Source organism: Notolepis coatsorum (assembly GCF_963971535.1).
Source record: "Notolepis coatsorum genome assembly, chromosome: 20".
Taxonomy (NCBI): Eukaryota; Metazoa; Chordata; class Actinopteri; order Aulopiformes; family Paralepididae; genus Notolepis; species Notolepis coatsorum.
In genome coordinates, this window is record NC_140184.1 from 39601977 (window position 1) to 39627345 (window position 25369).

The 25369-nt window shown below is 40.9% G+C and overlaps 1 protein-coding gene across 2 annotated transcripts in view; it reads left to right on the forward strand.

The window, feature by feature from the left end:
• Positions 1-25168, forward strand: part of ttc17 (tetratricopeptide repeat domain 17) — a 113354-nt gene extending 88186 nt beyond the window's left edge. For both annotated transcript variants that reach the window (XM_084337481.1, XM_084337482.1), the window contains exons 23-25: positions 6997-7116; positions 15341-15484; positions 23807-25168. In XM_084337481.1, coding sequence (XP_084193607.1) covers positions 6997-7116; positions 15341-15484; positions 23807-23938 — 396 coding nt within the window. In that variant the 3' untranslated portion in view covers positions 23939-25168. The remainder of the gene's footprint in view (positions 1-6996; positions 7117-15340; positions 15485-23806) is intronic.
• Positions 25169-25369: the final 201 nt, after the last annotated feature.

A 25369-nucleotide genomic window follows, 5' to 3' on the forward strand; every position in this document is an offset into this window, starting at 1 on the left:
ATATATTTTTTCTCACTCAGCAAAACTTTGTTACATCAATAATGTGCTGTCTGAGCCGTACCGTGCTAACCGGAGACTAAACAAAATGGTGCTGCCCAATAACCAAAACAATGATTGATTGATTGATTGAAAACTTTATTAACAGATTGCACAATGGGTACTGTAACTGAGGGGTACAATTCCCTGACTGTATTGAGAGTATGGTATTATTAAACCACTACTTAGTTATGTACTTTAATTACTGGCCATACAGTACACGGTATATATGGTGAACACCCACACAAGAATACAACAATGACACCTAAAGTTCTAGTGAGAGGGATTTATTATTATAGCAACGATAGGTTACAGAATGAGAATTATGAATGCGCTTATATGGCGAAGAACACTTAAGTAAGTCAAGAGCGTAAGTCCATGAGCATATTACGATGGGTATAATTAATACCACCTGTAGCATAAGAATTATATAAGGCACAATGGTAGTCAGCTGGAGATACTAAGGGGGTTCCCTCCGGTTGTAAGCCAGCAGGGGAGAGGAATGTTCGGATGCAAAAGTCTGGATCAACGAGGAATCAATAAGCTCCAGCTACGGGAGGCGGTACATATACTCCCCTCGATCGGCAGACAAAAGCAGCAGCTATAATCCTGGTCGGCGCGACAGCATGGATGAAAGCCAGCCAGCCTCTTCCTAGAGACGGGCTCGAGTGATGCTCCTCACGGGTAGATCCCACACAGCAGTGGGGTAGACGGTTCTCTGCTCCAGCAGCCACAGTACCAAAAGCAATATAATCCAGCCGGAAAAGGCTCTGCATTCGCCGGTGTAGATTCTCCTGTGCACGGTACTTCACATTAACTAGGTCGAACTTGACGTTATTTCACTAAGCTCTGACACTTTTACTATCCTATTCGCACGCGGTTCTAAGTGCTCTATTTAGACGCAAGGTTGCTCACTTCACTTGGTCGTTGACTCGTGATGAAGGCTTTAACGTTGGATAAGACGATACGTTACTTTGAACGAATGATGAACTGAACGAACTGTGGACTAAGTGCTGCTGTATCCACCTGCGACGTATTTATACGTAAGGTGAATTATCTAGTGCCAACCTCAGTTCTGTCTCGTATTACTGCGCAAACCTGGACATGTTGAGACATGCCTTGGCGGTGGCTTTGAACTCGAACTTGGGGGTATGGTCGTTGGCGCCTAGGGGTCGCTGTCCAATAGGAGAACGAATATTATGGTCTGGCTTGTACCTAGGTAAAGGGATATTCCGTGTATATATACAAAGAATATACAAGGGATATCAGACGACATACAAATATTATACATGGGATCTCAAGCAATAAATATATATATTCGGTTTAATCTGACCCTTTGTAACAGGTACAGTACGGCTCAATACACAAAATTGTTAAGGGGATTCAGACCAGAGAAAGACTTTCGTCTTGTTTACATCAGGGTCCCCCATTTTCAATTCATAATGACATTTATGACATACACAACATACAGATATACAGATATATATCATGACATTTATGACATACAGGTATATAGTACTGTTACATTTGTGACATACAAGATAAGCAAATATACAGTACTGTTAAACAGAGATTGCAATGCTTCTTAAAGTGACTGTGTCTTCCTAACACAGAAAGGCACACAATTTAACTGCTTGTGCAAAACTTACAACAAACCACTGATTATGGTGAATTATGTCCATGAAGTCTGCTAGATTCAATAATAATAACTGAACATGCTAAAGCCATAACCGAACATCATTGCTGTTGTAGCAAACACACCAAAGTCAAGCACTTTGATATACTGTATGCTATGTTGTCTGTTTAATAAAGTGCAATAAATGTTTTCATTATTGAAAAAATAAGAATTGTATGAGAGAATCGTGATCTCTATCCTTAGGGAGAGAAATTGGGATTCCTATTTTAGCAAGAATCATGCAGCCCTAATAGGAAGGGTGATGGGATGCCTGTTAGAAACGGGTTCCAAGCAAAAGGGGACAGGGCTTATTTCAATGGACAGTGATGGAAATTGATTATTGCATACATTTATTTTGGCATAGGTATACGATAATAGGTTCACTATAGAATTTCCATGTTATAAACAGGGGCCAAAGAGCTGATTCCCTGAGGCTAGGAGCAGTGAACCTGTGTCTTATCGCCCTCTTGTGTTCAAAAGGTGTAACTTCATATTGAATCTACTGTATTTCAATGGCCAATGATGGAAATTAATGCAAATAAAATACTTGTAGTTGACCGATGTGCAACATTTCATGCACCTCAGCCTTTTAGTTGGTGAGATATGCCGCTCACACACACACACACACACACACACACACACACACACACACACACACACACACACACACACACACACACACACACACACACACACTCACTGACAGATGCAACCTATTCTGCCTGGTGGTGATAAAAATGTCTAGCTGGTAGAACGAGACTTAGTGTATAGTATTGTATATTTGTACAGGCCAGGGTAGACTTTTCTTATTATTCTGCCAGTACCCCTCGTCTCCTGTTACTGCATTGCTGACACCCACAGGGATGAATAGAGATCCATCTTATCTTATAAACTTACTGCCACCAGCGAGTGCTCTGGGAGGCCTGGCTTGGCCTGGACTTTCTGCAGCTTCCGTCTCCTCCAATGGCATGAGATGTTCTCTCATGGCGTTGATTTAGCGACAAACTCCCAGGGCACAGTCTGTGTGCACTTTTTCTGTCTTGTCAACAGTGTTGGACCTAGCAAGGTTCAGATTGTCCCCAAAGCAGCACAACCAGGGCCAGCCTAAATTACGAACATGTTTATGTTACGAACATGTTTATGTTGCTTCCAATGTCGGTCATGAGACAGGACACCTTAGCCTATTTTAAGCCCCATTAATGCAGAGCCTCCTACAAGTTGTGGTGTGGTCCTCTGGCAAAAAACTTGATTGCAGGCATTTGGATACCAAGGTCCATTCTGTGTCAATGAAATGTAAAGTCAGTATTTGAGTGTAATTTTTAGCTGGATAACATGTCTGTTGTGAGGGGAAATTACTCGACTGTTGAGATAGTCTAATGCAGTTCACTGTGGAAACGGGTGTAGGCGTGTGGGAAGTCTGCCCTGGTACCTCATACTGGCGGTTGAGTGTGTTCTACAAAGGAACTGGCGGTTCCTTTTCAACTGTGTTGAACAACATAATTTCCTTGCAGATATATTTGGTCAGTGCTTCAGTGCATGTGTTAAACCTCATACTGTCCTTATATTTAGTGGATCGCACAAACGCAGCTATTGGGTGCTGTGTCTGCCTTCTCCTGTCAAGTTTTGCCGCTATTTGGCCCATCTTGGCAGCCTCACTCTTGTGGTGCATGAAGGTGTGTAGATTAGAGGTATTGCCTCCTGATGCTGCCACTAGGGTTGCAATGATGAGTCAACGTTGTCGATGAATATAAATAACTTTAAAAACTCTTAAAACCACTGTTCCTAATTCTGCCTAAAGCCAGGACTCGACAGGGCACGTTTCACTCACGATAAGTTTTGTTTTTGACATCAACTCCAGCTGCAACAGTGAGAAATGGGAGGGGCTGAGCTAGGGCTGGGCGATATGACCAAAAACGTTATCGCGATAAAATTATAAAATTATTTTCATATAACTCGATATCGATAATTATCGTCGATATAATGTCTGTCAAGTTTAATTAACTTATTATGCCCGGCGCCGATACGCGGGCTGACTTGTTTTGCTGCTGTGAATGTCTCGAGAGTCGAGTTGATGTCGTCATCAGTCCGCGCACGTTAGCAGTTAGCCAAAGCAAGCGGAGTATTTCATGACGATGTACTAAAAAATGACCCTAAAATACTCTGTTCCGCCCAATTCATTGCAACGACGTCCACCGTATACCCCACACTACTATAACAGTTACCCTCAGAATTCAAAACACACACCAACTCGGCAGGTAACCTGTGAAATAGCGCCATGCAAGCTAATTAGCCATAGCCAGCCTCGTTTCCGAGCGGAGTATTTCATGACAATGTACTAAAAAATGACCCTAAAATACTCTGTTCCGCCCAATTCATTGCAACAACGTCCACCGTATACCCCACACTACTATAACGGTTACCCTCAGAATTCAAAACAAACTCGGCAGGTAACCTGTGAAATAGCGCCGTGCAAGCTAATTAGCCATAGCCAGCCTCGTTTCCGAGCAGAGTATTTCATGACAATGTACTAAAAAATGACCCTAAAATACTCTGTTCCGCCCAATTCATTGCAACGACGTCCACCGTATACCCCACACTACTATAACAGTTACCCTCAGAATTCAAAACACACACCAACTCGGCAGGTAACCTGTGAAATAGTGCCGTGCAAGCTAATTAGCCATAGCCAGCCTTGTTTACTGTGTCCTACCTCCGCGCCTCTTTCCGGGTCTCCTTCCGCTATCGGCCATCTCCTTCACTGATTGGTTGTTAGTGCGTGTGTTCATATCCAAGCTTGGAAAATTGATATATCGAAACTTTGCGACCACGTTTCATGTTTATTTCGAGGAAATAATTTATCGCGATAGTTATCGTTATCGTTTTATCGCCCAGCCCTAGGCTGAGCCCGATACCCCCCCTCTCTCTCCCTACATTCAATGGTTTGAAGTTGCCAAACGTTACACTATAAAAACTGGATAGTTGATGATAATAAATATTGCACTTCATTAGCAGAAATATTCTTAACTCATTACGTCAGCTATAAACTACTCCCTCTTTTTCTGTGTGTGTACATTTACTATAGGCTACTCTTTTTGACATGGATTAGGCTAATTAGCTTTAACAATCAGGATTCCTGAGCCAATTGTATTCAAAAGGAAGATATTGATTTACATATGTATATATATTGTCTTTTTTATAATCTTATCTCCATTACCATAGCGTGGAGTGGAGAGATAACATATAATATACTATATACTATATATATATATATATATATATATATATATATATATATATATATATATATATATATATATATAATAACTAGGGCTGGGACTCGCATTAATTTCTATTAATTAACTACAGAAAGAATTAAAAGTAAAAAAAGAATGTATGCATTTAATCGCATGATGATTTTTCTTTATTGTGTAAGAATGTTACCTTTCAAAGGAGACCAGACTCATACATGTGCTATAAGTATAAAGTATAATACATTGCAAATTACTTTTTTTCTTAGTCTGGTTTGTTCATAAAAAAAATAAAATAAGAGAAATTTAGCTCAATCAAGAGTCGTCCCCCCTTGAAAGTACTGCGTTTTACTTTTACCTCGAAAGTGCGTGAGTTTACAAAAGGTCCTTTGCGCTATATACCGTACTTTTCACACTATAAGCCGCACCTGACTATAAGCCGCAGCACCTAAATTGAATGATGTGTACATATATAAGCCGCACTGGACTATAAGCCGCAGGTGTTTTAATGTTTAATTACCATATGTAATTAGCATTGGGACACAATACTGTCGGACAAATAACAAGAATTAACTCATTTACAAGTTGTATTAAGTTTAGCAAATAAGGGAACAGATAAATAACATTTCAATGCAGTCAAAAAAGCAATATTTAGATTTTTACATTTTCGTGTTTGGTCACGTCGAGTCACATATAAGCCGCACCGTTATATAAGCCGCAGGGTCGAAAAATGGGGGGAAAAGCCGCGGCTTATAGTCCGAAAAGTACGGTATATATTATTCCAAAAATGTATTCACTTTGTTAAAAATTGCATTGATCTGTTGGTCTGTGTAGTAGCTAAAACAGGATTTTGCTGCTTAAACGTATGACTGTATAATGTATATTCATTGATTCACTTGTATACCAAAATTCATTTGAATTGAATGTTGCTTTTCGCATCAAATATTGATATGCGATTAAAATGTGATTCATTTAGATTAATTAACTATAAAGTCTTGAATTAATTTGATACATTTTTAATCAAGTCCCACCACTAATAATAACACATACTAAAATACAAAAAAGCTATAACATTTTTGGCAGATAATACTCTGGTTGGTCGTTTTTTAAATATAAAACCCAAAAGTAATTTTTTTACAGATTAATCTATAACAGAATAATCTTTAGTTGCAGCCCTAGCTGCCACCTTCATCATACACAGTTTACAGATTGCCTTGTTAATGTTAGCAGGATCCCCTATTAGCATTGGGTTTAAATCTGGTATTATTTCAAAATAGGCCTTTTTGCTGTTGGCTTTGACACCAAATTCTCCTCAGCTATAGTTGTGTTGTGAAGTGAAATCTACTCCACTCTATGGAGTAAACACTTTAGGTCTATAATTATGTTGTCTGACTAAGTATTGATAACATGTTTAGTATATTAGATCTCCTGGCCGTGCCAGGTGGGCACAGTGAGCAAGTAAGGTACTCTGTGGATGGTTGAACATAGAGTAGCACCGACTACCCCAGCAAGCCTACTTCAAACCAGTAATAGAGGAAAGACATTGAAGTGCCTCAGGTCTGCTCACTTTCCACTACTGATGTCATGCACACCATTTTCCGAAGATTGCTAGGAGACACGAGGGGCATTGCCAAAAAACAATTGCCTTTTTGAAAACTCAAACTATTAGCTTTTTCTTTAAGGGCCAATCATAGTCCACACGTAGCATACACAGCCTGAACTCTGCTAGGATCCACGTTGGACTAAAATTATGCAATAGCAGACCTCAGCATATGTCCGCATAGGCATCAAGTAATGTATAATAGGAGAGCGGACTTTCTGACCACATAGTGTTTGTGCTCTGTACTTATAACACCATTCTGCCTGTTTTTTCCACCAACGTTATCACCTAATGTAACCAGAGGATGCTCCAGGTTTGCACATTATAATCAGTACATACAGTATTTAGGCTAATGTTACTCCCTTGCCCTTCCACATTTTCTGGTTTATTTAAGAGATTAGTGACAAATTGCATAACTTCTCACTGAATTCTTGCAGAACCAAACATCGTGGGTGTTATCCAGCATGGCTGCCCTGTACTGGAGAGTGAAGGGCCAGGGCAAGAGAGCCATCGACTGCCTGCGCCAGGCCCTCAACTATGCCCCTCATCACATGAAGGCAAGTTGACTCAACAAAGCCAACCACTGAAACCTGTCTCAGGCCCAGGTTACACGAGGGGAAAACAGCAACGTTGTATTTTCGAATGATTTCGTTTGCATGTCCAAGTTAAATGGCAACAGCGTTTTAGCTGGCATTTTCGTTCTTCTAGCGGCAACGCTCCAAGGGGGTTTTCATTCTCAAAGTCCCTTGAAATGGTGCCATGTAACCTTGCGCGATCCAGAGCCGTTCACGACCAACGCCCATGCGCACTAGACACCGACGTCCGCATGCCCTCACCAACGTCCGGTGAGAACAGGATCCAGCCATATTTTTCCAGCACTGGATTAGTCAACATGAACGGCCAAGTAGCTCAGGTGTTCGCGGCCTTTATTCATTTTAACTTCTTTAATTCACATTTCTTTAGTTTGCAATAATGCAACTGCAAGCCAATGTTCCGAGACATATTTACTTGTAATTGTTAGGCTATTTGAATCCATTTAGGGCTAAACGGTGTATTCAAATAGCCTAACAAATAAGTAAGGGATAATGTATAGCTACGAGGTCATTGTCGCAAAATAATTGACCGACACGTAGTTTAAAATACCGAGCCGCTTCGGCGAGGTGTTTTAAACGTCAGTGAAGGGCAATTATTTTGCGACAATGACCGAGTAAAGCTATACATTATCCCGCTTATTACATGGCTAACTTACTAACAATATACCTAATTCATTTGACAAATCGCAGTTGTTCTGTGGCTCTGTCAGCCCAAATAAAGTGATTATTATTATCGCGGGCAGCTGTTCTGGCTCCGCTGACACTCCGCTGTCAGTGCAGCGCTATACATTATCCCGCTTATTACATGGCTAACTTACTAACAATATACCTAATTCATTTGACAAATCGCAGTTCTGTGGCTCTGTCAGCCCAAATAAAGTGATTATTATTATCGCGGGCAGCTGTTCTGGCTCCGCTGACACTCCGCTGTCAGTGCAGCGCTATACATTATCCCGCTTATTACATGGCTAACTTACTAACAATATACCTAATTCATTTGACAAATCGCAGTTGTTCTGTGGCTCTGTCAGCCCAAATAAAGTGATTATTATTATTATCGCGGGCAGCTGTTCTGGCTCCGCTGACACTCCGCTGTCAGTGCGCGGCAGGTGTGTCTGATTTGCTGCACTGATGTGGGCTTGATTGCCAACAGCTGCGCACTGCGGTCATTATTGAAAAAACAGCGGTCATTATTGAAAAATAATGACCGCTGTCGGGGGGCTATTGACCAATCACAAGCAAGCATTTCGGCGAATGTGAAAACGCCATGTAATAAAAGGTAATATGTCTCGGAATATTGGCTTGCAGTTGCATTATTGCAAACTAAAGAAATGTGAATTCAAGAAGTTAAAACGAAGTTTAGCCTATTCAATTGTTTTAGAAGCCTATAGTCAATGTTCTGAGGCAAACTGGAGTTAGACAAGAAGATGCATACCTTTTTTGTCTCTGTGCGGAGCTAACCAACAAACACAGAACCGGGCGGACACTAAAGCAGATAACGAGGGTAATAGCTTCCGGTCGGGGGGGGGGGGGGGGGGGGGGGGGGGTTTCAAAATAAAAGAGCGACGTCTATAGCAGCGGAAATACGTTTATTTTGTACATTATCTAACATTAACATGAACCTAAACTAACTTTAGGTTAGTTGTAACGTTAGTTTAGGTTCGTGTTAACGTTAGATAATGTACAAAATAAACGTATTTCCGCTGCTAATAGACGCTCTTTTATTTTGGAACCCCCCGACCGGAAGTTAGCCTAGTTATCTGCTTTAGTGTCCGCCCGGTTCTGTGTTTGTTGGTTAGCTCCGTTAGCTAGCAGCCTATCAAGACCAGCCATTGGAATACTGTTTTCTAAATTTGGGAGGCTTTTAATCGTCAAGGTAAGAGGATTTTAAGTCATGGTATCCATAAACTTCAATCTGTTCGGATCCTTTGAATGAATGAGAATGTAAACAAACATGGCGTCACGTTGAAATCACTGACTGCGCCCAGAGAGGAGTGGTTAGGCAAAAAATTGTTCCGAGTATATTTGCTTAGAAAACGTAATTGTCGAATTCAATTATTTTTTATTTCTCCACGTGGTAAATACACAGGTCACAACATGTCTACAGGAACGTTTTGGAGTGTATTTCGTGACTGTAGGGCACTGTAGGGAACGTCAGGGTACAAGTCTGACCAACTTCCAGTGATGAAGCTAAGCTACGCTAACGGAGCGGCTGTTCTCTAAGCCTAATGCATGCACAGAGACAAAAAAGGTATGTATCTTCTTGTCTAACTCCAGGGAAGATGTTAAATAAGCTAATTTCCCAAAATGTTGGAGTTTTCCTTTAAGTCAAAAGCACACGGCAGGCCACAGATAATAAACTATCGATTTATATGGAATTCGTTAAATGTATCCGTTGTCTTATTTATTATTAAACGTATTATTTATTTCTCCCAAATGAAGGTTCCGAAAGTCTGTCTCCGTCACAAGCGTAATGTAGGATAGACCGGTCTATCCTACATTACGCGCAACCAATGAGTCTATCGAGAGAGAGAGAGATAGACCGGTCTATTACGCTTGTGACGGAGACAGACTTTTCGGAACCTTCATTTGGGAGAAATAAATAATACTTTTAATAATAAGTAAGACAACGGATAAGTTTAACGAATTCCATATAAATCGATAGTTTATTACGGAGCTGCCACACCTTATTAAACCGTCCGTGGCCACCAGTTAGACTCATTGGTTGCGCGTAATGTAGGATAGACCGGTCTATCAAGAGAGCGAGATAGACCGGTCTATTAAAAATGATTAATTAACAAACAATTTAAATAAATAACGTTAGGGCGGCCGGGTAGCGCAGCGGACTAAGCGTCTGTCTACCACCGCAAAGACAGTGGGATCGAATCCAGTTGCGGTACCTCTGGCTTGGTCGGCCGTCCATACTGACACAATTGGCAGTGTCAGCGGGTGGGAAAGCCGGTGGGGTGGGTCCTGGTCATTGTAAACAGCGACTCCTACAGTTCGGTTGGGGCGTCTGCACAGCGAGGGAAGGATCTGGGGGAGGTAGTGTGACCCTTCCACACGTTACACTCCCCCAGTGAGAGTCCGCGCTGCCAGGTGAAAAGTGCGGTGGGCTGGCTACACATGTGTCGGAGGAAGCATGTGATATTGTGATAGTCTCCGCCCTCCCAGACCGACGGTAGGGGGTAGAGTGCGCAACAACCAGGAAGGGGATTGGGAATTGGCATAACGACGGAAAAAGGAGGGGGGAAAAGATTAAAAAAAAAAATAAAAACGTTTGTTGGAGAAGGTGTAGTCGCCGCTTGTCAACACATTGTGCGCCAAAATCGCTTTCCAGCATTATTGGCCACCATGCGTTGAGCGCCAGACCACGCTGTCCAGTGATATTGAGCTCAATAATTAATTTTTTCGCCATGGCATTCATAATTCATATATACACCCTGCACGCTGCAGCTGGACCCTATAGGTGACGGCAACGACGGCTCAATACCGCCGCCTTGTGGATGGTCGGGCGAGTTACACTCGCCTACAGGATGTGGCCGATGTGCGTCGATGAAAATCATCCGGCCGTCACATATCGTTGCGGGACTCCCGACAGACATTATGTACATAATGGATCGCTTTCTAAACTTAATAATCGATATGATTTTGGCGTTTATTGCGACATACAAACCGGAAATGGACCTAGGCGATCGGCGTAGTGTACTTGGGATATTTCACCGCCAGTCTCATTGACCCACGGTAAGAGGAATATAACGTTATTTTCAACCCGATTGTGAGTTTCCTTGTGAGTAAACCGATCTGATCAATATATCACCCAACCTAAATAAAGCATTTACTGATGATCGGGGAATTATAAACGACCCCCCCCCCCTTTCCTTCACGCATGATGAAGCATAACGTATACCGATCATATACATTTGAATTTTTTAATATAGCGTGTATAGGGAAGAAACGCCAATCGATAATATATATGCGTTTGGGCCTATAACTCACGTTCTAGGAATTACTGCAGAAAACGATAAAAACATACTTATATTCTAGAAGGTATTTTTGTATGAATGAAAAAGTATAACGTTCCCACATCCTGAACGATAGATAATCGATGTTGAATGGGCCATAGTAATGTCAATATAGCAATACAATTTAAAAAGTTATAGCCCTGCAAAGAAGGTAAACATCTCCATAGGCTTACAGCGCTGGCAGAGAGGAGCATTAGATGGGCATAACCCCCGGCGGGCAATGTGTTAAGTAATAAATGGACAATGCACCACAATGCACCTACTTGTATTGTTTTTATACTCGGATAACAAAAGAAGTTGTGGATGTTGACAGAGTTGAATGTCCAGGCTGCAACTGATGTAGTTTGTAAGGTTTATTGTCCAAAGAAAATGATGGTTGAGAACAGAACAGTTTGCGTCTTCCGTGAAAAAACTCTCTCTCAGCAGGTGCCAGGCCACGTGAGCGGATCGGCGCGGCTGAGAAATCCGCTCTTCGCTCTTTAAAGCTTGGTCCGCTCCGCTAATCGCTCATGTTGACCCCGCCCCCAAGTCGCTCTCCACTCGCTCCCCGCTCACCCTGAATCGAGCACTCCCCGCTCCCCGCGCCAGATCGCTCGGCAGTTTTTCTTTTTCTTTTTTGGAGCATGGTGTAAATTAGCTCAAACTACAACAGTCTACACCCCCTGGGCCCCTTAACAATTGTTTGTATTGAGCCGCATTGTAATTGTACCCATTCTGCAATGTTAAATAACGTTGTTTATCCATTCACTAGCTCTATTAAGCGATGATAGGCTAGCCGAGCCACAATGCTATGGTCGCTGCCATTAACGTTAGCATGTAAGCTAACGTCAACAACAATGGCGTCGATACTTTTTCTAACAGGAGTGAGTGAAGGAGGAGGAGTGAAGCCTGAACAGGATATCACAGGTTCACCCTTCTCATTGGTTGAAAATGGCCTTCATGTTTGTACATCGCCATCTGTTGCTTTGGCATTGTACTGCATGTATATTACATCAACAGTGTTAAACCACTGAGCGACCTGGAGTGGATTGGAGCGGAGGAGAACTCTCGCTCCGGACGTCGCGCCGACTCATTTTAAAACCCACTCCTCGCTCACGTCAAAACCGGCCGCTCCGCGCCCCGCGCCGCTCACGCTCCGATCCGCTCACATGCACTGGCAGGTGCATAACATTACTTGTCCAATCTGTGATAGTGAACGTATTGTAGCGATCTGTCGTGCAGTAATGTCAGGAAGAATGAGGAGAGGTTGTATTCGTATATGGTGGTTTAATTCCAGCTCAATATGGATTTTACAGCTTAATACTTTCCCTTGTAAATGTAATGCACAACACAGCTACCTGCTCGCTTCACGACAACCTAACGTCTGGTCCGTCCTCCCATATCTCCCGGGGGGAAACAACACCCCCAGCTAAACAGAGCGACACATATAGCTTATTATACCTGAACAGCCGTGTCTGGTGTGGGGTACTAAGCGAGCGACAGCTTAACCCCCGAGCTTGCGCGTTTGTGCACGCGACAAATACCTCCTGCGCATGCTCAGTGTTGAATTCAGTGACGAGATCCGTTGCTGTCTGACCACGCCTAGCTTCTGACAACGAAAATAATTCAGGAGACAAACGTTGTCTAATCTGACTGTGATTACGCAACGTTCTGAAAAGTGAAAATGAAACGTTCCTGTCTTCCCTTCGTGTAACTTCAGCCTCAGATGACACAAAGATACCTTGAAGTACCCCAACTGCAAGTCTCAAACTAATTATGTCAGTTGTGATTTACATTATGTAGTGTCGAGGAATCCTTTTGGTTGCCCCAAACAATGGTTTAGTTCACACTACGGCCCCCACCCCTCTCTACTTAAACTCTTTGTCTCCTTCTCTTCCTAAGTGTTTTATAGTGGGCCACGATGAGAGCACTCTTCTTAGCCAAGCTCATTTAACCTACATGTACTTTGTACTTTGTATTAATTGTTTTTACTATTAACCTCTTAAGCCCTAGCCATATTTTCTGAGAATTCGCCTAAAAGTACATACCCAAGTAAATGGAAGATTGCTCCACTTCTACAAGTACCATTTGCATGTTCTTGGGCTATGGCCCTCAGGGAATGTATTCCCAGTGTTAGAAATAGTGTGTCTCTTTACTATGCTTGAGTAAATTGTAATGAACCAAAGGAGAATATAAATATATATTTTAGTTTTCATCTTTGATGGTGAATAACACTATGCTAACATTGGGTCTCATTCTCCAACGGACTTACGACAAAAAGGGCTTTCTCTTAGGGCCATTTGAGACCTTTTCGGGCAAGACATGAATATAGACAATATATTATAATATAATATTAATTATATATGTTTTATTGGGACGGTTGGTGAATCCCAAAATCGGCCCGAAAAGGTCTCAAATGGCCCTAAGAGAAAGCCCTTTTTGTCGTAAGTCCTTGGAGAATGAGACCCATTGACCAGACATGAAAAACTACCACTGAGCTCATTCAGCACCTTCTTGTGATACATACATCTATGGATCGGGCCAAATCTCCTCTTTCCAATGGCAGAGTTAAATCTGGATTTAGTACCACCAGGCGCCCGTTACAGGGCAGCAAAGACCGTGAATGAAATCTACTGTAAGTACAGTTATTTTTGTATAATGTCCATAGCTCTGCCATTTTTTACCAGATTGCAACACGTTTATTCACAGAAATGTAAAGAAACAATACACTTATTTTATTGCAATAATGTTAAGGTTTGTTCGAACTGTGAGATATAATCACGAAAATAATGTCAGAATTTTTCACATCGAATATTTTCAGCAGCTTTGACAGAGGCTAGTGTGAGCTGGGTAGTGTAGTTTTATGAAATTGCGACATCCATCGAAAGCCCTGGGTCTCTTTCTTAGGACTACAACGATTTCGTGACGCTGTAATTTCCTCACGTCTAATTCATCCGGTTTACGATGCAATGCTGAAAATCTGCCTAAAATACATACCTAAGTAAATGGTATATTGCTCCACTTCTACAAGGTCCATTTGCATGGACCTCAGTGAATGTATTCCCAGTGTCAGAAATATTGTGTCTATTACTAGGCTTGCTTAAATTGTGATGAAACAAAGGAGAATATGAATTATGATTTTTCTTTGCATCTTTGACAGTGAATAACACCATGCTATGACCAGACATGAAAAACTGCCACTGATCTCGTTCAGTACCTTCTTGAGATCACGTGTACAAATAATCTAAGGAAATGAATAAAGGGAAGATGATTAAACAAGGTTTTGTAGATACAGTACTGAATTCTCCCATCCGGACCAATGCAATTTGAAATATTATAGAATATAGAATAGCAGGCTGATAAATTACCTTATTATAGCCAATTCGCACATTTATGGATTGTGCCAAAGCTTATCTTTCAAATGGCCGAATTCAATTTGGATTTAGTATCACCAGGCGTGCATAAGAACAGATAATGAAATCTACTGTATGTACACTACAGTAGGTTTATTATTATGGCCAGAGTGCCGCCATTTTTAAACAAATTTCAAATATGATTGTTGCTACATGCTAATAGGGAAGATAAACTAACTGCACTCCAATATATCTCAATAACGTTAGGTTTTGTGGTTTATTATCCCGAGTAATAAGAGATATTAAAAAAATTCATACAGAAGTAATTTGCTTGAAGCCCCATAGAGGCCTTTGGGAAGTGTTGTTCGGAAAAATTCCAACTCTCATTCAAAGCTCTCGATGTCCTCTTCAAAATGACGTAAAAATACGTAAAGAATACAATTCCCATCGGTAAACTAACGTATTGATTATAATATACATTTGAACTGCTGTTGTGACATGGTTATGATGTTTATACTTGAATACGTTTGACAAAAAACACGATACTTTTGTCAGTCTGGAGAGGTTGATTTATGACGTGATGTCATTTGCGGTCCGCCCCCGGACCGCACAGGCGGAAGAGGTTAAGGGGTTAAACCTATTTTGATCAGAAGATCTGTCTATGGTATAATTGATAAATCATAATCCACCACAGTAGTGATGCCTTCGTAAGGTAAACCCAAAGTACCCAATTTATGAAAAATGTTATACATGTGTAGGGAATTGAAGAGGCTGATGGTGTTTTTGGTCTTCCTCCTCTAATATTCTCTTCCCTCCGGTCTGTTGAACTAGGACGTGCCCCTGATCAGTCTGGCCAACATTTTCCAGAATGCCCGGCTGTGGGAGGATGCCCTTACTGTGGCCCGCATGGCCGTTGAGATAGCCCCGCACTTTGTCGTAAACCACTTCACCCTTGCCAACGTCTACATAGCAATGGTGAGAGACAAGACATCTAAAGTGTGAGAGACATGGTTTTTGTTAAGTGAGGTTGTGTGCACAAGTATTAACTCTTTGGGCGCCACGCTCTTTCCCCATCTGTACTCAATGGCGCCAGCGTTATTGACCATTTTAGCGATGTTTGCAGACCCATCGTTTGTTCTGTATTATAGCTATGGAGACAATAGTATGGCTCATTTGACAGGCATTGTTCATAGTCCATCACTGACTAATCAGTTCATTTCTACATACTGTAGTTTGTGCGCTATTACACGCTAAACATTGCCCCATTCCAAAATAATCCAGTCTTTTTTCATAGATCGCGAGATGCAATATGCCCAAATCGTTCTGGTTGATCGTCTGAAACTCCAAATACTTCCAAATAGTTTTAACTAGAAACTGCGATTGTGTTTGTCGAGCATGTTTTACGTCCGGTATGCTAAACTCTCATTGACTGTCCCCTCACGTGCACCATGCACCTTACCTGGACTTGATAACTGATAATCTATTATGTTTACCGCTCATCATGCACTTTAAAATATTTCTGTTATATGTACAGTGTTATGTTATGTGTTGCATGTATGGTTGTACTACGGTCATGTGGGAGCTCCCCTGAAATTTCGTTGTATACTTGTGTGCAATGACAATTAAAAGTCTATTCTCTAAAACACAACACTGTGATCGGTACAGAAGCATGTTTTACGTAAAAAAAAATACCAGCAGGTTACCTAAGATAGACCTTACCTCAGTCAGAAATGACTCAAATGAATAAATCCCAGTCGATCCCATGCCGATCACAATTACTTGTGTACATTGGGCATGGCTACCATACGGGAAAATATAGCTCTGAGGCACCAAATCTTCCACCGATTGCTATGTTGTGATCCACTTCTAGGCGGAAACAGTCGGAGGTAAACCTCAGTACTGGGGACAAATGATATCCCCAGTTCAAAAGGTAGGTGATACTGCCACCTGGTGAGATTCTATCATCATTGCAATTCCAACGTAGATGAGCCAGGGAGTCCTAGGGAGCTCCGGCTGAGTGTTTAGAACGGGGATCAAAGGGAAAAGATCAAAGGGTCTAAAAGCGAGATATTGCGTTTTTGGCCCTCAAGCGTTGGCGGCGAAACACGAGATATTACATTTTTGGCGCCCAATGAGTTAACTCTTTGAGCGCCACAAACTTTCCCCATCTGCACTGGCTAGCGCCAGCTTTTCTTGACCATTTTCACGATATTTCACGATCTTTGCGGAGCTATTGTATATTCTATAATGGAGACAATAGTATGGCTCATTTGACAGACACTATTTCAAGTCCAACATGTAAAAGAAATAAGTTTCTACACCCTGTAGTTTGTAGTTTATTACACGCTAAACATCACCCATTTCCAAAATAATCCAGTATTTTTCCATAGATCGCGAGATAAGACGCGTTATATGCAATAAGCCCAAGTTGATCCCCTGAAACCCCAAATACTCCCAAATCAAAGGTATATACCATGTACATATGTGACTTCACAAAATCATCAAGATTGGGGGGTGGGGGAGTCTTACCCCGAAAATGCGATCGTTACAAAATGCTTGGTTTAGGTCCGGTAAAATAAGACACTGTGATTGTTACAGAAACTTGTTTCAGGTTCGGTAAAATAGACATAGAATATACCTTACCTTAGCCAGAAGGTACTCCAAAAAGAATAAATCCAATGATCCCATCTGCGATCGCGATTACTCGTTTACGTTTCGTTTATATGTAATTACTCGTGTTTATGGGAAACTATAGATTTTGAGGCGAGCAGATCTCTTAGCGATTGCTCTGCAAGAGCTCCTCCCCCTCAGAGCGAGTCTTGACAGAAAGGGATCATTAGAGACAATGGCTGAACTGGACTATCAGAGTTCAAAAGGTAGGCGATACTGCCACCTGGTGAGATTCAATCGGCATTGCAATTCCAACGTAGGCAAATGAGCCAGGGACACCTAGGGCGGAATCCACAGAGAATGTATTGCACGAAGCAAATTGCATCCGCGGAGCCTGCTCTGCGTCTGGGAGCTATCCACAAAAGGACATTGCTCGATGAGATACCAGCGCAGAAACGCCCAATATGTGTGGCTCGCGAGCAGTCTGCACTCTGAACCCCTGACAGCGCTCTTGGCAGAAATGTGTGTCAAAATGTAGCGCGCTGTCAAGTTTAGCGCGCTGTCCAAAAAAAGAAAAAGAAATTAGAAATCAAGATGGAAAGCAGTAAAAATAAACTTGCAGTTAAAACCAAGAATGGCAAACGACACATGCCGTTCCTTCGAATGCGGAGAGATCTAATTCTGTATTTTAATCTGTATTTAACCTTTATCTATTCGGTGAAGACCAGTTATTCTAATTAAAGAATTTACATTATCTATCTGTCCCACTTTGTCCCACCAAAATCTGACTGTTGCCCCCCCCCCCCACTCCATCCATTAACTCAACTGGACTGTCATACTATTTATTTGCACTAGCACTATTGCACTTGGGACATTGATATTATATTATTGATATTATTATTTTGTACATGCTATATTCAGTATGTTTGTATGTGGTGATGCTCTAAACTCAATTTCATTGGCCAACAATGACAATAAAGATTCTATTCTTTTGCACTCCTCTATACATTACGAAGTAAATTAAATACAATACAAAATGAACGGAATACTAAAGAAAATGGATATGAGTTATGAACAGTATCTAACTTGTTAGAGAAATATAAAGCTGCGTGCCAATAGCTTTCGCAACGCGTGATTTATAAATAAGGCTATAGCTGACATTTCAAATCCTTGGTTCTGAGATGAGCAATACAGTAAACATTTATTTCTGATATAGGTGCTGATCAGCAGTAATGCAATGTCATGATTATTATTATTCAGAAGTTATTATTATTATTAAATAAAAAATGTATTAATGAATTAATAAGAACTCCTCTCCTTCACTAATCTAATTATGAAATCAGATATAGGCCAGGGCTTATACTTAATATAAGAGATTGAATATAAATGGGATAGAAACTAAATTAAATGTATACCAATATAATTAGAGCACTATATAATTTCATTGTATATGGTATACATTTAATTTAGTTTCTATCCCATTTAATATATATTCAATCTCTTTATTAAGTTGTAAAGCCCTGGCCTATATCTGATTTCATAATTAGATTATAGTGAAGGAGAGGAGTTCTTATTAATTCATTATTAATAAATTTTTTATTTAATAATAAAAATAATAACTTCAGAATAATAATAATCATGACATTGCATTACCGCATGAGCAACCTAATTTCACTAATTTGAGAGCGAGATGCACCGGCTCTGCTTCGGAAAAAGCAGCGCAAAGCCTTTGAGGATTCCGCCCCTAGAGTGATCCGGGTGACCGTTAACACATCCGGTGCCGTTAACGTAGAACTACGTTTCTGTCGCCAAATCGTTGAGTGCCGGAAACGTAGATCTACGTTTTTCTCACGGTATTTCTTTTAATCGCTATTGCCATTCATAATTCAGCAGGGCACCTTGTGCATACTGTTCTGAGTGTGTCTGAGCTGGCAGACAGTCTTATACCGCCCTCTAACGCCTTCGGCCATTATTGCACCCAGTTAGAAACGGGTTTGTTTCTTTTCTCTACCGAGCTGCGGCGTGGGGGTGGGTCCTAAACACTCCGGCAAAACACACGCTTGTAGGGATGGTTTGGACTACTGACCCTGCCCGCCCGTTGAAGTGCAGTGCCCAACAACGTCGGAAACAGGATCGCTGTGGATAACTGGAATGGCGATCAGATAATTGGATTCTTTTTTTTTTCTCATTACATCAGATACCAGATAAGGACACTTATCAGCTTGCGTTGATCTGATATTTATTTCTACCGCGATTGAAGCTATCTGTGTTTTATGTGTGTGGCTGTTGGGTTGCAGGAGGGGGGGTGCCGGTCTAAACCACATTGCATGCTTGCACGAGGAAGGATAATAATGATCTAGCGTTGATTTCAGGAAGATCCGATAATCAGGCGAAAAATTACAATGTGTAATTTTCCCTGGAATTACTCAGAAGCAACCAAACTATATTCATATTCAAAGCGGTATAAAACGGAAATGTACGGATGAAGAAATCAGTTTTTTGCACGTTGACTGGAAGCAACTCACTGAGACTCGACGGCGTTATTATACCCATAGCTATACTATAAAATATAGGTTTAGCTCTACAAACTACAACTATGTTTACATGGGGTTAATGGACGGCAAGGCCAGGTCACTTCCCAGAAGGGGCGTGGCACTCAATGTGTTAAGAACGGGGATCAAAGGAAAAATATCAAAGGATCTAAAAACGAGATATTATACTTTTGGCGCTCAAGCGTTGGCCGTGAAACACAAGATATTACGTGTTTGGCCGTCAATTTCTTTTTAACTTGAACTTGAGGACTGCATACCTTTTTAGCATGAGCCTGGTCTCTTTTGAAAGATAACATTCTGAAGTTACTAATTCAAAAAAGGAAAATCACTTTTAGTGCTAATGAAATAGTGTAACAGAGGTCTGAACTTGAGTTGAACTTGTGTACTCACATTTTTCTGTAGTGGTTGCAATATCCTAAATAAATATATATAAATAAAATAGGTATAAGCTGGAAAACACAGCGGATCCATAGCCTTAAGTCTTATGTAGTACAGGTTTGATACAAATCTGTTAAAAAATTGCTCTTTGAGAGAGATCTGGGTAAACCGTGCGCCAAAAAAAAAGCTCTCCAGAATTCCATTTCCTCGTCCACAGCCATTCATTAAAAAAAAATTCACTTCTGGTTTTCGCTTGTCAACTTTCACCTAGATCCCTTATTCGCACCCCCCCACGTTGGGTATCATTGGGAAGCTACACTATAGGGCTGTCGCGGTATGATATTTTCTCACCACGGTTGTGTGTGTGGCTAATTACTGCGGGATGCGGTGGTACCGCACTTCTACATTTCTTTATTTTCTTTTTATTCATTTTTTTATTATACTTTTTTTATATACCTGTATATATATATTTTTATTATTAAGACATGCGAGTTTACCCTGGTGATTAGATAAAAAATCTAAGGCCGTAGGAGTCCCGAAACTATTTTAAACATGTTTGATAATCTATCCATTTGTCCCTCAACATTCTGAAATGTGATTAGGGTGTTGCCTGCTCCTTTAAGTTTCAAGTTTCTTTAATAGTTGTCATACAGAAGTACAGAATACTTTTATACTAAATGCTTCTTACTGTTACGCTCCAGAGACTGTGCAAGACAAGATAAGTATGAAATAAAATAACATAGTATCGCATGTAAATGTAAAGTCATGTAAAGAGTGATGCGTTGTGGGATATATATATATGCCCTTCTCCAACTTAAAACAAACGTTATTTGCGTGAACATTTAACGTTATTATAACACTATTTTAACGTTAGTGAATTTGAATGCACATACATAGCTAGTTAAATATCACAACTTGTGTCATCATTGGGGGAAACTAAGTGCTGCCTCTCCGCCGTCCCCGCCACACTCGGGACCACACCAACGTTATAGATAGCTAGCCTATAGCTAACGTCGGGACCACACAAACGTTATAGATAGCTAGCCTATAGCTAACGTCGGGACCACGGCAGAGAGAGGCAGCACCCAATCTGCGTGTAACGTTAGTCACTAACATGAATTAATGAAGTAAGTAGTAATTCACATCAAATTAGGTCTCACACACAAGATAGTTCAAAATACAGGTCCGAAATATCTATCCAATTACTTTAATCGATTCCGTGACAATCATTCATACTCCACTAGAAGGAGCAGTACGGATTTTATTCTGCCAAAATTCAACTCACTAATGGGCACAAATACTTTTTTATATTCTGCAGCACTGGAGTGGAACAAGCTTCCAGTGGCCCTGAAAAACATCGAAGAGGGGGGAAGCTTTAGACGTGCCACAAAGAAATAGCTAGCCAGTCAAGTATAGAATAGCTACGTCTAGGAAGGAGAGGGTAGGGAGTGTTTTATGGGGTTGCTATATGTTTTATTATGATGCTCTGTTTTTTATTATGATGCTCTGTTTTATTATGATGCTCTGTTTTATTATGATGCTCTATGTTTTATGATGTCTGTCCATGTCCAAAATCAGGGATCATGATTGAAATAAGTGCTTGCACTTTCTCATGTTTTTATCCCTTGGATGCTGTCTTTTACTCCACAATAAAAATCAATCAATCAATCAATGAGAGCTGCAAACGGAAATAAACGCCCAGTCCTTGAGAGAACGGTTGTCTGGTTTACAGAGGGAATTACCCCGAAGTCCGGCTAGTTATAACAAGCACGTTACATGACCGGCACTTCGGCCTGGGATAGTTAGGAGAACGCTCCCCTGTACTCTACTACGGTTCAGATTAATACAGGAAAAGGTATACATTGGGGGCTTGTGTCCGGGATGCCTATTGCTTATTAACAGCGGAGGAGTGCTGCCGAGTGCTTCCGCGTTTTCCCTGATTGGCTGCGACACGCCCCGCGGCAGGCGCAGAGCGGAGCGGCAGAGCTTGCGGCATTATGTAGCCGTAATCCGCCATGATTTTCATTCGAAGCTTAGCTTACCTGGCAGCGCTGCGGTCCTGCGATCCTGCGGTCCGTTGGTGACAAGTTCGAATCCCATCATTTTTTTTTTTTTTTTTAATAAACGTGTATTCTTTCGCCGGTTAAGGTTGGGCATGGTTAAGGTTAGGCATTGTTTCGGAGTTGGTTAAGGTTAGAAGGGTTAAGTTTAGGCGCTGTTAAGGAGCTGGTTAAGGTTAGAGTTTGTCTTAGAGAATGGCAATATTCTTTCTATGGTTAAGGTTAAGGTTAGGCATGGTTAAGGTTAAAGGATAACTCCACTTTTTTTTTAAATTAGCTTATTTAACATCTTCCCTGGAGTTAGACAAGAAGATGCATACCTTTTTTGTCTCTGTGCGTGCATTTTAGCTTTGGGAATAGACGCTCCGTTAGCATAGCTTAGCTTCATCACTGGAAGTGGGGGAGGACAGTAGCCTTACAGTGCCTTACAGTGTATTGCAAGGTCTGACATTGACCAAACTTGATATGCATGACCTTGGTGGGCTCTAGGTCAACTCCTGAAAAGGGGGTCAATGTCAGACTTTGCAATCAAAAGTTAGGGGGCTAATAACCCTTGCCATAATTTCAGTGCGCCCCTAACTTTTGATTGCAAGGTCTGACATTGACCCCCTTTTCAGGAGTTGACCTAGAGCCCACCAAGGTCATGCATATCAAGTTTGGTCAATGTCAGACCTTGCAATACACTGTAAGGCACTGTAAGGCTACTGTCCTCCCCCACTTCCAGTGATGAAGCTAAGCTATGCTAACGGAGCGTCTATTCCCAAAGCTAAAATGCACGCACAGAGACAAAAAAGGTATGCATCTTCTTGTCTAACTCCAGGGAAGATGTTAAATAAGCTAATTTAAAAAAAAAGTGGCGTTATCCTTTAAGGTTAGGCATTGTTTCGGAGTTGGTTAAGGTTAGAAGGGTTAAGTTTAGGCGCTGTTAAGGAGCTGGTTAAGGTTAGCGTTTGTCTTAGAGAATGGCAATAGACAGCCTATTTCTCTCTCGCGCTGCCGCGGTCACATGGTCACATTGTCATATTCTTGCACTCCGCTGTTAAAAAGCAACACGCGTCCGGGATATGAAAATAAATCCTGATTTCATCTATGAGTTGTAAACTGTATGGAAACGTGAAGTTAGCTCATGCTACTGGAAAACGGACGCCTCGTCATTAAATGAACAGTTAAAAATGATGATGCCCCTTTTATTTTACCACGGTTGACGCGGTTGTCTGTTCTACAACCGCGGGTGCCTTGACACACCGCGGGATTGCGGTGATGCGATTACCGCGCAGCCCTACTACACTATGCGTTCCGGTGCACGTTAAGAGGTTAATCAATGGTGTAACACAAGGTGCTCATGCTTACTGACAAACATGATACCTAAATTGCATTGTAAATTGAATACATTAATAAAATATCATCAGAAATCTTGGATAGTGCTGGAAAACCAAAAGGGCTACAGGTAAGTTTTTCAGAAGTTACCAGAAATGGGCTTATAGAAAATATCCTTTGACCCTAAAGTAATAATGATCTCCCTGAATTGATCCACATTTATCTTAAGCAACATAATTAGATTAGATTGACACTTTTTCTTTTTAAATGGCACCACTGCATCCAAATCTTCCATCCTTTATGACAATCCTGGTAAATCCAAATAGTGTTTTATTAATGTGTCCAGTTAATAACGTGTCTTTTCCGCTTCTTGACGGTAGGAGGAGTTTGAGAAGGCCATGCGTTGGTACGAGTCCACTCTCAAGCTGCAGCCAGAGTTCGCCCCGGCCAAGGACCGCCTGAGGACCATCCAGTGTTATCTGCTCACCAAGAAGGACCGTCGCCAGCCTTAAGCTGATCCCAGGAGTAGCCTGCGCATACACACACACACACACACACACACACACACACACACACACACACACACACACACACACACACACACACACCTACACACCTACACACCTACACACACACACACAGAGACACATATCAGTAGACCACACTTTGGTTACGCACAAGAAACCAGAAGAGTGTGTCAATTATTTTTGTTTCGAATGTGATTTCATACGTTGAAGGGGATTTTGTAATTCCTTGTTAAGTATTGACACCTGTCTGGAGACTTAAAACCCTTGAAAAATAGATGAAAATGTTGCGAACTGAAGCTGTAGATAATTTTGTCTCACAGCACTTCCATCACATGGATGAACTTTATTGTGCAACTGTCAACATGTTGTAACTATAAAACAACTTTGCAGTCTTACTCAATGTTCACTTTACTGCCTGTAGAATGAAAGGGAAAGACTTGGCAAAATACTCGTTCAGAAGCTTTCATTTAACTTAAAAGTGTACATCCTTCCTCCCTCATTTCCTCATAGCCTTCAATCCAAAGTTGGATACAGCGGAAACCCTTTTAGATACAAATTTTAAAGATTGGAAGAATAGCAGTTAATTTGTAGTATTGGAGCTGTACATTTTTTAAGACGGTTTAGCATTATCCTGTATGGATAACCTAAGGAAATAATGGTATCGTTTTTTATCACTACATTTGAGGACAATACTGCAGTTTTTTTTTTTTCTGTCATATGACATATGTCCAGGAGATCGTGACATCTTTTAATTTAATGTTTAATTTTTTTTATACATTTGCTTTTTTTATTTAGAAATCTTTGCTGAGATGGTCATTGATGTTGCTTATTATCTCAAGATCTCAAGTATTGGGGGTCAAGTTGAATAATTACCCCCCCTCCCATTGTGCTTGCTTCATAAAATGAATTGGAGTTTTCAGATTTTGCACTTTTTTGTTTCTATCTTAGATCATTCCTATTTATGTGGGACCTAGGAATTATTTGATTTTGCTCAAAGCAAAGTTAAGTACATTTCAAAAATAATAATTTTAAATATGCTATTGCGTTTGCTACTTAATTTGTGGAAATCATCTGGCAGAGGAAGATATCAGTTGTTGACCATCTTTAAAAATGAAATTGAAATTCGAATGTCCAGTGTATAGTATTAAGGCAGTGTGTGAATATAATTTCATCAATTCATCATTTCAGTGTATCATTGTCTCTTTTGGAAATAAAAGCAAGGTGTGTTGATGCCTTGAAGGTTAAATTGAACAATATTCAATGTTTGACTTTTAATTTATACTTTACACACACAATGCATGAATCGAAACATTGTCATGACATGTAGGCTACATATTGCAAATTGATGTTGCACCTCCTACATGTACACTGTCAAAACAAGTCCTAAAGGGGGCAGTGTCTCCCATTATTTGACTA